This window comes from Apus apus, chromosome 2 (genome assembly GCF_020740795.1).
Source record: "Apus apus isolate bApuApu2 chromosome 2, bApuApu2.pri.cur, whole genome shotgun sequence".
NCBI lineage: Eukaryota > Metazoa > Chordata > Aves > Apodiformes > Apodidae > Apus > Apus apus.
Genome location: NC_067283.1, coordinates 21,474,858 through 21,494,712, shown reverse-complemented (window position 1 = coordinate 21,494,712; position 19,855 = coordinate 21,474,858). Strand labels below are relative to the sequence as shown.

General features: G+C 43.8%; 2 protein-coding genes across 4 annotated transcripts in view; both read right to left on the bottom strand.

The window, feature by feature from the left end:
• RSU1 (Ras suppressor protein 1) overlaps positions 1-11,982 on the bottom strand; it is a 105,732-nt gene extending 93,750 nt beyond the window's left edge. The window contains exons 1-3 of one of the 3 annotated variants that reach the window (XM_051611669.1): positions 11,843-11,982; positions 8,837-8,920; positions 6,952-7,063 (exon numbers count right to left, since the gene is read on the bottom strand). In XM_051611669.1, coding sequence (XP_051467629.1) covers positions 6,952-7,060 — 109 coding nt within the window. In that variant the 5' untranslated portion in view covers positions 7,061-7,063; positions 8,837-8,920; positions 11,843-11,982. Of the gene's footprint in view, positions 1-6,951; positions 7,064-7,325; positions 7,395-8,836; positions 8,921-11,842 lie in introns of those variants that run through there. The other 2 variants (XM_051611667.1, XM_051611668.1) reach the window with 2 other exon arrangements.
• A 2,157-nt stretch (positions 11,983-14,139) lies between these two features.
• The window catches only part of CUBN (cubilin), a 143,233-nt gene continuing 137,517 nt past the window's right edge, over positions 14,140-19,855 (bottom strand). The window contains exons 62-67 of the mRNA XM_051610631.1: positions 19,264-19,472; positions 18,464-18,611; positions 18,163-18,344; positions 16,882-17,047; positions 14,843-15,078; positions 14,140-14,438 (exon numbers count right to left, since the gene is read on the bottom strand). Coding sequence (XP_051466591.1) covers positions 14,331-14,438; positions 14,843-15,078; positions 16,882-17,047; positions 18,163-18,344; positions 18,464-18,611; positions 19,264-19,472 — 1,049 coding nt within the window. The 3' untranslated portion in view covers positions 14,140-14,330. The remainder of the gene's footprint in view (positions 14,439-14,842; positions 15,079-16,881; positions 17,048-18,162; positions 18,345-18,463; positions 18,612-19,263; positions 19,473-19,855) is intronic.

Sequence of the window (19,855 nt, the reverse complement as noted above, 5' to 3'; positions counted from 1 at the left end):
AAGCAGCTGGAGGTAGATACAACATTGAGAACAAATGCCTAAGTACTCCTTACGCATTTATTGCTCTCAGTTTGGATATTTTAAGAGCAAAAGCCAACTTTTCTTGGGCCCTTGATATTCAAGTCTGACTATCTGACACCACCAGAAAGGCAGCCCTACCAGCTGGCATCCTGAGGTGAGAAGTGCTCTAGTCTGACATCTCCAGCTCCAAAGCAACTTAATCTAGATCAGTGCCAGATCCAAACTGACATCAACAATGCCAGGAAAAAACATCTTTTCCTGCATTTCACTTAAGAAACCAGTCATTCCAGAGCTCTGAGGCTTTGCCTAAACCTACCAGCATCAGCAAGAAATCAGCCTTGCTCCACTGTATATGATAAGAAAAAATTATTTTCCTACCAGTCAGTGGAGTTACCTACTCTGCCCTAGCCCGCTTCCTCCTACCCCACACACTGCAATCTTCCACACTGCAATTCAAATGCCCTATCCACATAATGTCCTCCTGCCCAAGAGGGCCCTTTGCCTCCTTTTACTGCATATGCCAATACAGCAAGGGTCCAATTAACCAAATATCTTCCCCAAGCCTCAACTGTTCAAATCCTAGGTTATCAAAAAGGCAGCAAAAAGCACACAATATGTACCAAAGAATTCCCTGAGCTTTGTACTCTCAGCCCTCCCAGGATGGCAACAATGAAGACTAGCTACATCACCGTGCCTTTACAAGTCACCATGACTGTGTGTCAGGTAGCTCTGCACTTCAAGGACACTGAAAAATGCCTTTAAGGATGAACTGTGGAGCACTGCAAAGAGCAGGGCTCTGGCTGCTGGCACCAGAGCCAGGAAATGGCATTCCAGCTTTATTCTTGAAAATCTGGAGTACAGGAACGTTTCAAAGCTTCTTCACTGCCTTTCTCATTACAGTATCATGGGAAAGTAAAGAATGTGTTGAATTTGCTTTTTTTAAAAAAAAAAAAAAAATCCATTATTGTTTTTGATACCATGCAAAGTTGTTTCCACCTCACTTTGTTTTTAAATCAGACAAGTTGAACTAAAGGGGCATAGTAAAACCAACTAAGACCACCTCACCTCCATACTAAAATGTCAGCATCTCATCACAAGCACAACAGGTAACTGGTGGGACCCCTGCTTGCTGCCGCCAGACAAAGGTCTGCAACACCCATCAACTGCAGGTGCAGGGACTTGGAAAGTCAAATTGCGCCACCAGGCACAGAGTGAGTTCTAAGCAAAGGTTTGCACTATTTTTTTTATCTTGGAAGTTGATGGTTCCTTTGGTTTATCAAAGCAGAACGAAGACTGAAGCTGTCACCATACTTTCACGGTCTTGACTAGTTCATTCCAGTTTTGCATAGAGCTTTGCCAGCTTCAGGATATAATCCAAAATTAAGATAATCTGTTCTTTTCTTTGTTGTGAGTCCATAATGAACTTCATTACCCTAAACCCAGCAATCCCCATTAGGTGCCTTTTAATAAGCAGCTAAACCGACTTGAGAAACTACATGAGGAAAGGCTCAGATTTACTTCATACATCCACCAATATGATAAGCCTTTCTCAGTTATTTTCTGCCTATGAACCACCTATTCTATGAAGAGGATATGACTTCTATGAATGATTATTTGGTAACACTAAGGCTAGACATGTCCAACTCTTTAAGCAGTCTCGCTACCCCTCCCCCCATGCATTGCAAAGTGAAATGCCCATTTAAAACATACAAACCAGAACTCAGACTAGAAGGAAGTGTTTAGGATTTTCTGTTTCCGCACTCAAAACGTAATTCAATATTTAAAAGAAAAAGCATAGTAAATAATACTTACAACTCCTGCAAGAAGCCACCTATGAGGAAACACCATTTACATGCAACTTCTTGCACCACAGAAGTATGAAGACACTGAAATGCACTAAGTGCTAGACAGCAGCACATAGGCAAGTACCTGCTCTGGATCACTTACAAATTAAATTAACAAATGAAGGAATAAGAAAAGGAAATGTATTACTAATATAGAACAGAGACAGACCCTGATCTAATCCATATGCATGCATATGGCAAACCCTTCCTTCATCATTTCTATACACAGGAAGTGAGGATGCTTAATGAAGGGCAATTAAGCTTTGGGGCTGGAGACTTTGGTCTTCTGCACAAACTCAAAAGTTCTGTGCATATTTAGTTTTTAAAGGTAACCCTGCTGACTAAGCCGTCAAGCCACGTGTACTACTGGCCTTTAACAACACAAGCTTACAAGCACTATTCTCACTGCTTCCTCTCTGTATTTCTCCCATTGCTGTCTCCTTCAACCAAGTATTCCTCTAGAACGGTTTCTTCTCACATGTCTATACAGAATAGAACCAAGTCCCAACATATAAAATTTCAAGACCAAAATCACTAGACCAAAGACACTTCAATCTGGACTTTACTGTCCAAACTTGATGGAAGCCTAAACACCTTGTCTGAAACTCCACTATCTCGTTCAATCCTGGTGTTTGACAATGAATCCCATTGCATCCTTGACCTGCAAAGTAGGCTGACATCTTTAAAAAGAACAAAAAAGGAACATTCTGATATCACTTTGAAAAGGAAAAAGGTTTACTCATCTGTGCTGTGGGCTACTTTCAGCAGCTTTTAAGCCATAGCTAGACAAAAATATTTTCAATCTTGAAAGGTCCAAAGCTACTACCAGTTCAGAGACACATTTGCAAGCATTTTAAGGAGCCTAAATATAAAGTGGCATTTGGTCATTCCTTACAAGGTGGGGAATTTGCTCACTTATATTAAACTGACCTGTGTGAAACAACCAGCCTCTGGAAACACCAAGTGTCCCAGTACACTGCCACTTGCCTGCTCCTATGAAAAGGACTGTGCTGTGGGAAGAGCTGACTGTTTTTCCTGATCCTATATAAAAAGTCAGTTCTGCGTGACTACTAAACTGTCAGCTCTTCTGATAAAGACATCTGCCTTAAGTAACTAATTAACATCCCTGGGTAACATCTAGAAGGCAGAAGGGGGGCCAGTGGGGCCATCCTGCTTTGGACATAGGCAGCTGAGGTAAGTGTTCACCCCAAGTGCTGGTCTCCTGACACTCGAAGGGCACCACGATTCCCTCAGGGGAATTACTCCAACCTCTCTGTAACGCCAGTGGAGAAGCTCCTAGACACTAAGCAGCAGCTCCTTGAGGACTTCAAATCTCAGATGCCTTGTTAACATTAATCAGCATACATGCAATAAGTTATTTTTATTTCAAGAATACACCAAATATGCACACAGACCTTTGAGGGACAGGATACTACTGTTTGCCAGAGCACTTTGCTCACACAGTAATTACAATTTTTCATTATCATAGAATGGTTTGGACTGGAAGAGACTTTAAAGATCATCCAGATCCAACCCCCTTGTCATGGACAAGGACATCTCCCACTAGATCAGGTTGCTAAGAGCCCCATCCAACCTGGCCTTGAACACCTCCAAGGAGAGGAAAGCCACAGCCTCCCTTGGAAATCTGTGCCAGTGTCTCATCACCCTTACAGTAAAGAATTTTTTCCTAATGTCTAACCTAAATCTGCCCTCTTCCATTTTTAATCCATTACCCCTTGTCCTCTCACTGCAAGACTGGTAAACAGTACCTCCCCAGCTGGAATGGGTCAAGGGAAGAACATTTAAGCTCATCCCCTTTGGCCCTACCATCAAGGCTTTTCATACACCAGCGCCATGCACATTAAGTTAGTTTTACATGAAATACTTGTATGACAAGACTTAATTTTTTATTAAATAGAAAAAAAAACAATCTAAACCAGGAAGACTGCAGAGACCTTGCTGAACCAAGATAAGATGCTGTCTGTCCCACCAGAGGAAGTTAATGCAGGATGAGCATTACAGTATCCTACAAAACAAATTACAAGTAGCCTGTTTCTCCATCTTCTGTGCTTTGGTTATTTTAGGAGCAGACAATTATATCAACACTAACTTTCTGATAAGAAATTCTATGCATGTTAATTCTTACCATGCAAGCATGTGCTTTATATAAAATATGAATAGCTTACAGATGGAATGATAGTGAGAGCAAATTAACACTTACACAGTAAATAGGATTTAATCCCATATTCCTTTCCTGACAACAAGACTACAGAGCAGCAGATGTCTCAAGTTACTTGGGCAAAATAACTCCTTAATCCATAGCTTTCCCATGTCAGTCACTTAAAGATACATAAATGAAAGATTAGAGATTAATCCCTACTCCAAGTACAATTCCATAATTCTTGATGGCTGTTTATAAAGTCCTCCTACCAATAAAGGCCCTAACCATCAGGCTAGAAGAAAGGCACACTATGCCCAACTTGCTGAACCCAACTGTTCGTCCCATAGGATGTCTATCAATGCTCTCTACCATTACCTGTCCGTAAGGGTGCTTTGTAAAAAACATGATCTGTTTATTTCACAATAAGGAATTAAACCCCCCCACACATTAGATCACTTCCACAGGGAAAGACATTTTTTAAAACTATCCATATGTGGATGCACAACTATAGCATAGATGTGCTCACATTTGGCTGGTGTTTTTGCTTCGGTAGGAGGGAGAAGCAAGGACAGACAGGAGGCCACGTCTCCCCACCACTCGAGTTCCAGAATACCAGCCGTCAGAGCCAGGGAAGGCCCAGGGAGCAGGCAGGGCAGAGGTGATGGGGAAGAGCGGAGGGAGCCCCCGCTCCCCACCCAGGCTCTCCGCTGCTGTGGAGAAGGGATCTCCTGGAGCTGCCAGGAGGTGGAAACACTGCTTCCCCTGCCCACCAACCCCTCCCCAAACCCCCTACGCCTCAAGCTTCAGCACACCCCCGGCACAGAAGGGGCTGGGGCAGCAGCGGCCAAAACTGCACTCAGTGCTTGAAGAGCGGCCTCACCAGGGCCGAGGGGCAGGACCACCTCCCTCGTCCTCCTGGTTACACTATTCTGAATGCAGGCTGGGATGCTGTTGGCCTTCTTGGCCACCTGGGCACACTGCTGGCTCATGTTCAGCCAGCTGTCAATCAACACCCCCAGGTCCCCCTCTGCTGGGCAGCTCTCCAGCCACTCCCCAAGCCTGTAGAACTGCTGGGGGTTGTTGTGGCCGATGTCCAGTACCCGACATTTGGCCTTAATGAAACTCATGCCATTGGCCTCAGCCCATTGATCAAGCCTGTCCAGATCCCTCTGCAGATCTTCCCTACCCTCAAGCAGATTGACATTCCCAATTAACTGAATGGAAACCAGTCATCATGTCCCCCTCCCCTAACCTCCATCTCAAATTGGAGAAGGCCACAAATCCTCACAGTAAATCAAGTTACACAAGGTGAACCTAGAATATCTGCACACAGACTTCCCTGATGCAGTGTAACTAGGGTACCATAAATCTACAGTCCATATGGGGAGCTCACTGCCAAAGCAGCTTCGCATGCCTAATAAGCAGATTGGTACAGGGACCACCAGACCTTGCTGTCCCACACTGTGGTCCCTGATGCTGCCTGCACAGCAAACCCAAAACAGTCTTTGTACAAGAAAAGCTTGTTTTTATTTTAGCATTACTGATGTGCTTCACCATTACCTTTTTGTTCCCTGCCTGGAAGACCAAAGTGGGCTAATTATGTCTTTGTGTTGGCAGCAGGCACCAAGTCTACTTATCGAAAGCAACTGTACTCTGTTGCTGCCCCATACCCTTATACATTAGTTTATCTGAAAGGGACAAGCATAGTTCTGAAAATGGATTTGTAGTTACTGTGAGCTGAACACTGCCTTGTCTCAACTGTTCATCCAATAGAAATCCAGGGAAGATTCCTATTCGTATATATGGGCTTTACAAGGTAATCATCTCGAAATGCCACACACAACTCAGAAGCAGGAAAAGAATCAGTAATGGATGAAAACTTAAGCAGAAAACTGATCTTTAGTCTTCATCCTGTATTGATGCAGCTAAAGATACTTTGGTGTACTCCTGACTCCGTTGACAATGGTGACTTGGTAGTGGGCCAGATACTTCCCCAAGTTTCATACAGTTGTTCATGGTTGCTGTCAAGTTTAACAAACAGTAAAGAGCTAAAACAGTTAGAGATTCAAGTATGTTGGCTGGTTTAGACTTTGTTTTTTTCTCATTATATAATGTATTCTGGAAAATTTTAGCCTGTGGCAAACTGCAGCCAGTCACTTTACCTCATGTGCATCAGCTGTACCATAACATCATATGAACTCTCAGGCAAGCCAAGCAACACCTGCCTTGCTCTTCATTTATGTGTTCTCCAGAACTGTAACAATATATTGTTATTGGAATCCTGCACTTGCTGTAAATTAACTACAGCAAATGCAACACAGCAGGAACAACAAGCCATCACAATTCTGGAAGCACATGCAACCGTGCAACGTGCAAAGTATGACAGCGCTGTGCCTGTAAGACAGTGAGTGCTGCTTTACTCCCTCCCCTTCAGGGACCAGCCACACACAGCTGCAGGCTAACATCACCCTATCCCTTTCAAAAACCAGGGGAGATGCTGTTAGGCTAGTGTTTTTGCTTCGGTAGGAGGGAGAAGCAAGGACGGACAGGAGGCCACGTCTCCCCACCACTCGAGTTCCAGAATACCAGCCGTGAGAGCCAGGGAAGGCCCAGGGAGCACAGGGCAGAGGCGATGGGGAAGAGCAGAGGGAGCCCCCGCTCCCCACCCAGGCTCTCCGCTGCTGTGGAGAAGGGATCTCCTGGAGCTGCCAGGAGGTGGAAACACTGCTTCCCCTGCCCACCAACCCCTCCCCAAACCCCCTACGCCTCAAGCTTCAGCACATCCCTGGCACAGAAGGGGCTGGGGCAGGAGCCGGAGAGCGGCGGCCCGGGCCCCCCCCACGCCCCGGCCGGCGGCCCCGGCTCGTCCCGGGACAAATAAGGAAGTTCTCGGCGCTCTCCCCGCCCGCCGCCGGCGGTACCTACAGAGGCCGGGCACGTCCAGCATGTTGGAGATGCCGCGGTCGCACATGTCCACCTCGGGATGGTTCTTCTCCCTGCTCTCCTCCACGATCTTCTTCAGCGACTTCGACATGGTCTGGGGCGGGGGAGAAACGGACACGGTCAGCGGGGCAGGGGCCGCTCGGGGCCGCCCGCCGGGGCAGCGGCCAGCCCGAGGGGTCGAGGGCAGCGCGCCCGCCCGCTCCGCCCCGCGTCGCCCGGGTGGGGAGCGGGGGTCGTCCCGCCCTGTCCCGCCGCCCCGCGCCCGCCCCTGCCCAGCAGAGCCTGGATCGGGATGCCGGCCGCCCTCCTGTCGCGGGCGGAGGGGCAGGCCCCCCGGCAGCCCCAGGGGGACTCACGGTGCGGTGCTGCTGCGGGGCAGGACGGCGCGGCAGCCGGGGCGCGAAGGGCGGGTCCCGCACACCCCGCCCGGCCCCCCCGCCCTGGCGCGCAGGCGCGATGCGGCCCCGCCCGCGCCGCTGCGCCTCTCCCCGCCCCAGCCCTCCCACCCACGGCTGGGGACGGCGCCGGCCAATCAGCGCGCCCCCTCGGGGCAGGCCCGCTGCCCATTGGCTGAGGGCTCCGGAGGGAGGGTCGCTGGCCAATCAGGGCGCCCCGTAGGCCGCGAGCCGCGGTGGCGGGGCCGGGGGCGCGGAGCGTGGGGCAGCGCGTGCCCGCAGAGCTGGGAGCCGCCCCGGGAGCGCGCCCGGCCCCGCCGCGCTGCAGGGACATCTGGATCCGGCCCCTGCATGGCAGGGACCCTCCCGCCAGCCCAGGTGGCTCAGAGCCCCGTCCAGCCTGGCCTCGAACGCATCCGCAGCTGCTCTGGGCAACCTGTGCCGGTGTCTCACCGCCCTCGGTGAAGAGTTTTCTCCTACTACCTGATCTGAAACTACCGTCTTTCAGCTTAAAACCGCTACCCTTCATCCTGTCACTGCCAGCCCTTCCAGAAGTCCTTTCCCAGCTTTCCCGCAGGCCCCCTCCAAGCTCTGCCCAGAGATTCCGGGCTGAACCACCTCCGCTCCCAGCCTGGCAGACGCAGCCTGCCCAGCAGAGGAGCCCAGCCCTGAGAGGGGCTGCCCTGTGGCTTCCCCAGCATGCCCGGTGCCCGAGGGGGCTCGCTGCAGGAGCTGGCCCCTTGGGAGAGGAAACGGGTGCGTGAGCGCTGCTGCTCGGGTGGTTTCTCCGCAGGTTTACTCGGGTGCTTGCTCACCTGGGTAGCGGGGGACCTAGGGTCGCACGGCGTCCGGGGTTAACCCGCCCTTCCCTGTTCACACACCTGTCGTTTCAAATCTGCAGCACTTTGGAAAACACCGTACACACATAAACCTGAGAAGATGGTTTGTGATGGATATGGCACCGTGTTGCAGCCGAGAAATGCAAATTTAGGTGCTCTGTCCCAGAGTGCTCTCGGCAGCAGAGGCTCTTTGTGCCCTGGCAGGGGCCTGGAAACCAGCAGGGCAGTGCTGGGAGAGAACGGTCAGTACCGTGCCCCAGCGAGCCAGCGACCGCAGAGAGGAGAAGCTGCAGAGCCATGGAGTGGGAAAGCTGCGGCTCCCTAGGAACACTCCAAGCAGGGTTTCAGAGCACTCTGAAGTTTGGCAAAGGCAAAATCTAAGGCAAAAAACATTATCACCAAAAAAAAAAAAAAAAAAAAGGGTTCATTGAATCAGTGGTTTCCATTTCTTCAGGTGTCTTGGTGGATTTTGTATTCAGCTCTAGTTGCAGAACTAGACACAAGGCTGGGCCCCTACTGCTTAGAATGTATTTATGTTTATAACATCTTTGAAAGGAGTTAAGAAAATCCTATTTACTGTCATTCGACGATACGGAATGTCAGAGCAATTAATGACTACCTCTATAAAAGTACCTTAGGCCAGGCCACCCATTGAGAACCACAGTCTTGAATTTTGCATATGTGCTCCTTGTGCTCTGCATGGTGTTACAGAGAAGCCTAAAAATAAAATCCACAGAGACCAAGATGATGAATGGGAAGGTGCCAAACCAGCAAATGAGAAACACTGCTGGAGGTGCAACTTGAGCTTTTCCTTTTTTAGGAATGTAAGGATTTAATTTGGGGTTGCAGATTTGTAGCATGTTTATCCCTAAATGGCGTTTACTACGTGGAGTCCTTTCCTGCAGTGACAAGCTGCTTTCAGGTCTTTCCTACAAAACAGAGCCAGAGACACTTCCTTTTTTCTAGGTTACTTAGCAGAACACATGGTCACACAAATATACAGTTCTGTTTTGTCTGCAGGGACATGAGTCCTGATTACTCTTTCCTGTCTAAGAAAATGCCCTCTTTGCCATCAGTCAGTTGTCCCAAAGACCGAGGTGCCAGCATGTCTATTGCTCTCGTTTCACGGAGAATGACTGAAGGCTAAAGCTGACTCATTGTCTATCAGACACTTGCTTATTCCACCAAGCAGATAAAGTACACATGACTGTGACAAGATACTCACAAAATGGTGTCTTCATGGCCAATGAGAAGCTCACTTGGCTTCTCACTGCCCCATTTATGCAGTGACCAAAACTACAGCTTATTACATTGCACATGGCCTGCATTCTACCCATACCATAGAAGTATCTAATTACTCCCTGCTTAATAAACATTCTGCCATTACTCTTTTTTTTTTTTTTTTTTTAGGATTATGGGTCTTTTTTATTATCCACCTAATTTTGTTATTCTCGTGTTGTGTAAAAATTTCATCTATCACTCACACCTTCTGTGGCATCTTCTTTGGTTCCTGCTTTTGCAAATCTTTTGTCTGAGTAAACACATTAATCAATGCTTTAGTCAGGTCTGCAATGGATTTGGCAAAGGAGAGTTGCTGCCAAGCCTTCCTTTTAAAGATTCTCAGCTCTTTATGAAGCTCTAAATATCTAAAGGATGAGAAGGCGTGAGAAAGTAAGTACACATGCCACACCATCAAAGGGTCAGGGATTCCAAGGGCCATGGGTTCCTTGATCTGGAACATTTCATTTTCAGGTTGTTCCATCAGCAGTCATGCTCATGAAGCATGATTTCCTGCAGAGGACCTATGCCACTGCAGTAACCCCCTGTTCCTTCTCTTATTCCCTACAACCTCCTCCCAGTACATCCAGCTCTTCTGTAACTCCTTTGATCCCAAATATCCTCAGCTCCCTCTACACCCACAGCTCCAGGCTGGCCAGCCTGTGTCTGGAGACTGTCTGGTGGAGCCCTCCCCACATGTATGGCCATTAGCTCACAGTGCAGGCTTTTCCAATTTAATGACTTGCTGTCATTCCCAGATACTGTTTTTTTTTCTTTTGAAACAACTATAAAGTATCTTTGATATCTTACCAGATTTGTTCAAAATTTGTCACTTGGTTTAAGTGTTTGTAGAGCAAACGCCTGAATTCTTTGCAGGGGCTGGCATATGCTTTCTGCCCTTAGGAGAGCAGCCTAAAGTAGGTGACTATGAGGTAGGTGTATGGCCAGGATTGTGTGGCAGAGCTGTGTGGTGGCAAGAGGAGGGAGAAGTTGCTCCCTGCACTGGTTCCCCCAGCCTGCTTCATCTGGGCAGTGCTGGCTCCTCCACAGTGCTAGGGAACAGCAGGAGGATGAATGTCTCTGATGCTGCCCTGGCTCCGGCTGTCCTAAGTAGTTCTTCTAACCAAGGAAATGAGGTTTTACATCATTATTCTATTTTTATCCTTTTTTTTCCCCTTCCAAGAAAAGCTATCCTAACAGTCAACATTAATGCAGGGTTATAGTGTATCATCAAAACAGTACAACAGCAACGTTCACCTGCAAAAACAGTTGTCTACTGCTGAGCACTGCTACTAAAAATGTATCCATCAAAACTGCAGTTATTATGTGTGATAACTGGCACACAGTATTTATTTTGCTGATTTTTGCCTTATAAAAACAAACTTCTAGAATTTGGTTTCTATTTTTCATTTTCATCAAATAAACATTTTAAACATTTATTTGTTAGCAATCCTGTATTGTTGTTATTTTGAACATTAGTCAATGCTATGAATTTTTGGTTACATTTCATTTTAAGTAGGAGTGCAGAAGAACTCTGTGGCTTTAGTTTGGTAGCTGACACAAAATAATTATGTTAATTCTGGTGCCTAGGACATCTATCTTGAGTTCCTGTGGGAAACTGAGACACCTTTTCTTTTGCTTTATGAGCTGAGTGAAGAATGTTTTTCAGCCAAAATTGCTTTGTAATTTTAATTAAAATTAGCTAATGTTTCAAATTGACCAGCACTATGATTTCTAGCATTTTAGCTGTGTATCTTGGCTCTTACTTCAAATAGCTATAGTCCCAATGATCTGATTCTGGTATTACTTCTCACTTACTGTTTACAAAGGATAGCCCTGCCACATGGGAAGGGCAATTAAACAATACTGTTACGGACCTTTTAGTGCTTATTCTTTCAAATCCTAGTCTTTGGAGTGATTACCATGGATAATTCTCTCCTAAAATATACCTTTATATAAGAATAAATATATACAGTAACATGCAGAAGATTTACACATAAGTTAAAAACATGTAGGCTGTAGGAAGTGAAAATGTGCTCATTCATTATCTGAGCTTTACCACTGACAGGGAGAGGTGTGTGGTGATGCAGGTGTTATAATATGAACACACAGCATTCAGAACTACAACATGATCTATGAAACAGCAATGTGCACAGACATAAAAGCAAAGATATTCATGCCAGTATCATAAGATGAAGCTATACATCTTTTTAAAGACCAATGTTTGTCTTTTGAAGCATACATTGCAAAAACCACATGGAAGTTTCATGGAACAGTTATTTTTAAATTATCTGTTTAGCTGTTCCTGTTTGCTTTTGCTGTGCATTCATTTAAAAGCAAGTGTTTAAATTGAGTCCTTACCTTGCAAGACAGAAACATGGCTTAGCACCAGCTCTCTCCTCTAAGGACCTCCACGTTAATACTTCTGCAGTGGTATTTCTGTTGCAGTTCCTCAGAAAATGTTAGACAACAGCAGTGGGTTACTTTGTTCCTGTTTGTTTTTTTTTAAAGAACGGGTTTGATAATTTACTCTAATTTTAGACCTTGACTATTCTTGGCAAGAGTCAGTTGGGCTAGATCAATTGAACCTTGTACCAGAAGCTTCATTCAGCAGTCTTCATGAGCACAAATTCTCTACTGGACTTGAATTTTTTTCTAATGAACCTCATACATTTTGCTCAGTTGTAAATAAAATAATGTGCAGGCATGAAGTATTTGTAACATTTGAAGATGTACCAAGCGTTAGTAATTGTTAGATTAAAATAATAATAAAAAGTCTGTATTACAAAGTTCTCTTCCTCCCATTGATACTGCTCTTTAGTCTTTTCTTCTGCAGAAGTTCAATGATTCCATAAAATTTGATAATGTGACAGAAAGTCATGCCAAGAGCAAGTATTTATCATAACATAAAACCTATGAAAACATTTCATCTGCTTTAAAGTGAAACAACCTTTTTCTTTCAGTGAAATTAATCTTTTTTAAGTACAATTTCAGCAAACTCATCAGTATAATTGCAGTTCCCCTCTAGAGCTTATGGCCAAAGGTTCAGTTACCAGCATGGGCTCATGCACATGATAGGTCACCAGATCTCATCTGCAAACTGTTCACTAAGCAAACAGTGAGCCAGCCTCCGTGTGCTGAGCATGGGGGACAGGGATGTCCTCAGGGAACAACTTTATGTCCATAAACTGTATGTCGTGTGGCTGATACCAGTCTCAAAAGCCACTAATGAACTTGATTCATTAAAACCACGTGCAGGTTTCTGTTGTCAGTTTATGCTCTGTCTTCTCCTGACAAGTTCAAAGCTTAACCTGAGATCTCACTGTCCATCAGGGTGTGATCCACTTTTAACTAGAGAAGTGAACGTACCACAGAGCACTATCTGCACTGGCAGGGAGCTGTTTGGGTGAGATATGCCCTTCCCTTTCACCTGTGGCTTCCAGGTGAGCTGTGTTCCAGGTGGTGAATTGCAGAAAATGACAACATTCTTGCCAGGCTGATTCTTGCCTAAAATCTGATGCTTCCATGACAAGCCACCAAGCAACAAGAGACAGCAGCCAGATCTTGAGGGGACTCTGACTTGCACCAACTGCAGTTGGCAGTGATTCATAGGAAGGTCAGAACCACTTTGGCAAAGCCCCTGGTAGAGCCATCCACAAGGAAGCAATAAACTGGTTCCTTACTTCTGCAAACAGCCAAAGCCATGCTTGATTGTACTTGCAATGTCTGTCTCACACAATGCTATATTTAGACCTTATTTTGCAGCTTCATCTCCAGGTAGTTCAGATGACTTTGTTTTATTTACTGCTTGCTTTATGAGCTTTTACATAAATTTTATTAACAGAGATTGTATTGTCTGTTGATTGCTCATACAAAATCAGTTTGGTGTGGACTCTGAGCATCTAACTCTGTTGGTGAAAGGGAGTTCATAGGTTTCTCTCTTTCTAACTTATTATGAGATAATTTTGAGTTGTAATTTCTAGCTTGCCCTTTTTGTCTGTTTTGTGTTTTCTACATTTCCTTTTAACCAGGATGGCTTCTCAGCCACTATGAAATGTTGTATGTTGGTGGAATGATGGCTTTTTCAGCATTCATTAGGAAATCTTCAAAGAGTTCCTAAGTTTTGTTAGAACTGCCATTAACACTGTAATGTCATTTTATAATTAATTATTGCAGCAGTCACATTAAAGAATTACTTTTACTAGGAGTGACTGTGATAGTTATGAAGTGACAGTTCTGTGAGGCCCATGTTCTTCTGCTGTGGTGTAAATTCCTCTTGCCTGTCCATCACAGCTGACATTCAGGAAATTAATTGGTCATTCATTCCGGGTTGTGACAAACAATGTTTCATGGTGGGAATCAGTGTCCTTTACATACCCTGCCAACAACATTTTTATGTATGATGTGTCCTTCCTTGGGAAGAAACAAATTCTAGTCAAAGGTAAATTGGTATTTTTGTGTCTGCCCTATTATGAAGTTATATCCATTTTACAAATGTCTTATGTTTTATCCTGGCTAGTTCACTTCCTATAGAATTACACGTAAAGGTTTTGTTTTGGTTTTGCATATCTGCTCAGAACACATGAAATTATGTAGAAGAATGTAAAAAATATGTTTAAAAAACTAGCAAAACTTAATTTTCACAGTTGGGTAGATAACAGTTTATTTTCAGTACAGTGGGAGATAACTTTTTTTGACAGAACTCTAAATTCATCACAGCTCCACTTACAGTAATTTTTAGAAGGCCTTACTTCAATTGCAATGATCATAACTGGATTTCAAACTTATGTTATGATCTGAAGTCTCTTCAGTAGAGCAAAGGGCAGTAGTATATTTCTCATAAAGTGTTCTAGCTCGTCCAGCTTAACTGGAATCCTGATGGTAAAAATACATATTCAGCATGAAATTTTATGTAAACTTGATGAGATGTAGCAGTAAACGGAGAGATGTTTGTATCCTAGAATTAAAGACAAGAAAAAAGAAAAGCTCTATTGAACATCAAGATCATTTGGAAAAGCCAGTCAAAGAGTTAAAACTGAGGCACAAATCAGACCGTAGTTTGAAAGGAACCTCAGATCTGTGCTAGGTGCTACTTTTGCATTTTTTCCTCAAGGTATGACAACGAGTATTTAAATCACTAGTACAACTAAGTACAGAGCACAATGGCTTGATGAGGCTTCCCGCTAGATGTCACTGTGAGGTCTGCATTGCAAGGCTCCTACGGTGCCACGCAAGCCTTATGCCTTCACTTCCACTCATCCGTGTGGAATTCGTGGCAGAGCTGGGAAACAATCCTCGATACAAAACAGTAAAGATTAATTTTAACCAACTGCAGGGTCACAGACAGGAGGCTATACATACCACCCCACAGTATGGCCCAGCTGGGGGATGGCTGGCATCTGGCCCGTCATAAAGCACCAGGTAGTTGCTCCCGCAGTCCCCTGGGTCGTCGATGCTGATGAAATCGAAGTTCACGGTGACAATTCGTCCCTTGGGCACAGTAATGGCCCACTCACAGTCAGTGTTGTTGTGGTAAGTTGCAGGGTAGCCAGGACTAGCAAACGAGCCAGTCCTGCCGTATAATGTTCCTCCACATCCTGGGAATAGACACTGTTAATTAGCTGAGAAGGCTTAGTTTCATGAGACACCTCATGATGTAGTACATTAGTATGGCATTAGTAGTAATACTGAAAAAGAGAAAATGCTGGAGCTTGACCATAATAAAAGCATTAATCCAGTATAAGAAAAAATGGAGTCTCTACCTTCAGCAGCCTGAGAAGAATAGAAGTGGGCCATCACTGGATATTAAAAATCAACCCCCCCAAAACTCTTTGAAACCAGAACCCAAGTCTTAAGTCTGTGCCTTGGTCAGCTCAGTTCCCATCTACTCAATTGGAGACAACTCTTTGGCTGGTTTTTGGAAAGAAAAGTAGTGTGTCCTCTTCTGATAGAAAAATACAGAGAACAACTCAGAGAACATAGTCATATTAAGTAAACTAAAGGCCATTTATACAAAAATTCAATCTCCAACAGCAGGCAGAAGCAGATGCCCTGGGGAGAAATACAAGTTACAAAGTGAGAGTAAGCATGTGCAGATCATGCCCCAGGTTACTCTGACAGCCTCCAAGAATTTTCAGCTCACAGCTCCCCAGATGGCATCTTTGTATTTGTCTTTATCAGATGTCTTCCATGAACCTGTTCAAGTACCCTTTAAATCCATGTAAATTTGTAGCATCCTATGGGAAGGAGCTCCACAGCTTAACTGCATTCTGTGTGAAGACCTGTGTTGAATAATTTGTTTTGAACCTACTGCCTCCTGCCTTTATCCTATGGCCTTTAGTTCTTCTATAGGATTAGTCAAGGAATAGCTGATCATCCAATATCACTGAATTTTATGGGCCTCAGTAGTTTTTTTACCAGATACCTTATACAGAAGCCATTTTTTATGGTGAGCCATTAGATACACTGCATTCTTCATAAGAGACCATAACTGTGCACATCAATTTGTGTGTGAACTATGGACTTACCCAGTGGCTGTCTATTTGTTGTTTCTCCCCTTCCTAACAATTCCTAGCATTGTACTAGCCTACCCAACTACTAGTGAGCAGTAAACTGTTGCTTTCATGAAACTATTTTACCCCCAAGATCTTGTTGCTGACTACAAAAGTCAACTCAGAACCCATATTTTTGTCAGTAAAGTTAGGGTTGTCTTTTTTTGCCCATATTCTCCATCAACACTTTCCTACACTGAATTTCATCTGCCTTTTCATCACCAAGCCACTCAATACTGCAAGGTTATTCTGCAGTGCTTTTCAGCTGACCATGAGTTTTTCTACCTCCAGTAACTTAGTGCCATGAACAAACTATTTCCCAGATATTCACTGCCATTTCACAAACCATTTGTGAAGGTGTCTGTGATATAGTCACTACAAGCATTATAGTTAGGTTCTTTTCCTAGGGCAAATTTCAGTCCTCTTCAGGCTTACTGGTGCCTAGATCCTAGGGCGTATCATCACTGGATTATTAATGGAGCAGGCTGAGTCATCATCACCACCACCACCACTACTACTCTGTGGATCCCAGGATAGACATTCCTGATGTTTTCTGACCTCTCAGTGAAAGAGATATAATTTCATCTTAAGTGGACTAAATCCTCTGAGGTCGCTAAAGTCAACATTAGGGAGGGAATTGTTTCCATCACATAAAATGGATCTTGCCCCACAAGTCTTCAGGAACAGTGATCTCTATCCAGTGACTGAACAGGGTGGCCTCTGGGTGCTTGGGAAGGTCTTATGTGTTGATGAGGCAGGGCCCAAACTGAGCAGGCTGAATTCCACCTTTCTGTATTTTCCCTCTGTGTACAATTGCTAAGTGGAATTACTTTATAATTACAGCCTTACCACTCGATGATGAAGTCCAAGTAATTTCATACCCATCATGAACCCCCGAAAAATCACTCTTGAAACGAAGGTAGACAACATTATTTTTGGGGAAGATGGGACTGGGCACAGTGTTTCCACAGAACCTTCCAAGTAGTGGTGATTGTACATCACTCCCATTTCTGACCTTCAAAGGACACAAAAAACATTGACAACGTTAAATCCCTATGCCAATTATAAACCAGTTTGATTACACAAGGATAGAAGCACAGCACAAACTATGTAGTGACTTGCATGCATACCATAGTTTTAATTTTAATACTATGATTTTTCCTACTATGTACTATTATATAGAAGGAAAAGGAAACCATGAACCAATCTGTCTGAGTTCTGTAAGTAATTACACAGAACAAGCATAATCAGAAATGGGTAGCTGAATTTTATGGTGCGGTACATCTCCTGACTGAGAAAATTACTTGACTAGTACCTAAGATGTGCTTTTGCAATTCAAGCCCATGTTTTAGTTTTCATAAGGCATTTTAATATTCCATATTAAAAGATCCATTTTTTACCCTACATACCACACTTTTCTCTGGTCACATTAAGATGCAGATCGTATTACATAGCTCAGACTTAATCTGTTTGGGCTTTTTTCTGAGCTCAAATAATGCTGGTGCTCATATCCATTTCTTGAGACAGTAAAGAGGATATGAAAGGAGAACTAAATAATGAGTCTGCCACAGATACCTGATTTTTATCATCTGACCAGTGAATAGGAAAACCTTCAACAAGTGTGAAAGGACAGATTGAGTATTGTGTGGGAAGATGTGCTTTTTATTGACAGAAAGTGTCTTTGCAAGTATCCTACACTTGTTACTAGGACTTTTTTTTAAAGAAAAAATGTTTTTTAGAAAAAAAGTATTTCTAAGAAAAATATCACACAGATTTAATCTGCTAGTGGAACAAAAGCACCCAGATTTATGAATTTCTGTTTATGCACAGATGTTAATATCAGCTGAAAACTATCCTGGCTTGCTTCGTTACCTGGGTAACATCAACAAGAGCTAGATAAAGATGAGTTAGCTGATAATGAAACTATGTTTTCACTATTTTTTTGGACTTACTATAGTGTGCCTTTTTTGACCTCTTACTATAACATCTGAGTATCTTTCACCATCAAACTAGAACAATAAATTAGTCTCTAATATCAGTTCAGCTAACACTTGATCCAAGCTTATTAACATCCTCTGAATTCAGCAGATTTTGACACAGGCCTACAAAATATGTATTTGTGCTTGGTACCTCCAGGAAATCACGTGAACACTGGATGCTGTCCTCCAAACTGAAAGCATGGAAAAAGAGAGAAATTGTGTGATTCAGGGGAGCTCGTAGAATGATAGAACAGTCCATATCGTTGGGGTGACGACCAGGCCAGCCAGGGCTCTTCAGGTAACCAAATGGCTGGTTATATTCTCTACTGCAGCCTTGAGACAGAAAACCAGAAACATGTAAGCATTTCTGATCTGTGTGTTGCGTTTCAATACTGCATGGAATCAACAAGGAGAACGGTAGGTAGATTTTTTAGAAGTCTCTTCAAGCTTACCTGTAGCTTGATAGGTAAATCTGACACCATTGTTAATCATATATTCATCTGACTTGAAAGTCACGATGGCCGTGCGGTCGTAAGAATACATTTCAGGGACTGGAAAAGTTTCAGTGCCACAGAATCTATGGACTGATCCCTGGCGGTGCTGGAATTGAATACGTCACAGGTTACTTCTACTTAAGGATACAATTCCATTTTCTGCTTACTCAACTTGAGGTGGATTGATCCCTCAGCACTTTCTATACCAGTTATACAATCATATTTTAAAATAAGAAATCACTTAATAATATCTCAACATTTTATGTTTAATTACTATGAGAAAGAAATGAAACATAACAAGTATTTTCGTGCCAAAATAAGAAACAATGAAGAAAGGTTTAGACTAAGATAATAAAAGGAACATAAACAGGTTTGGGTTTTTTCTGGTGCTTTCAAGACAAAGTCTTGACATTAATATTTATTTTTATTATGGTTCTTGGGTGGGAAGAAGTACAATTAGTTTATGAAAATCTATTGTTGGGCAGCATTTTCTAGGTGTCACATTTGGCAGCTCTGTTACTTGGTGAAAAATCATGTAACTGTGAAAAATCCTGTAACACTTAGCAGGTCTAATTCAATGTGTGTATAGTGTGCTTCCATGAAGTCTGTGTACCAGTTAACATGCTCAAAGTGGGGCATAATCCTTTGCACAGAGTCATGAAATAATCTATTGCCAAATGGTGGGTTTCTCCTCTCTTTACAAAGAGCAAAGGGAGCTGAATGTGAAAGGAGAATGCTATCAACTGTAAATTTCTTACTGTTGGTGAGTCCTGGAGCTCTAGGTAGTTTTGAGAGCAATCCTGGCTGGAATGGAGGTGAAAAGCCTCTACCACCACCCTGACTTGCTGCTGTGGAGGGGCATCAATGACCCAAGTGCAGAGAGTAAATGGTGGATATTCATTTGGGAAGTTGGGAGACGTTGCAGACAGGGATGTAGAAGTTGCATTATATATTCCTCCACACAGTCCTGTGTAAAATAGTAACAAATACATCATACAGTGAAAACCTTTCCAACTGGGGAAAAATATTTATTGAGCAAAACTACCCTGGGCAATATACTTTTGTATTTACCTGTGATTCCCTAGAAGAAAAAGAAGTAAAACACATGCTGTGTCAATGTATGTTGTAAAACCTAAATCAGTGTTTGTTCCCTATAATACCAGAGTATTTGTTAACAGTTTATGACAGAGCACTCCAGTGTTTTGCAGTCCAGACTGACAGCTGCCCTGCAACCAGCCAAGACTGACAAGAATTGCATTGGGGTCTAGTAGTGCTGCTTTCAGCCTGCCTATAGGTGCTCCATAAAGCTACAGTAAGGACTGTCTTTGCACATTACTGGGCCTTTTATCT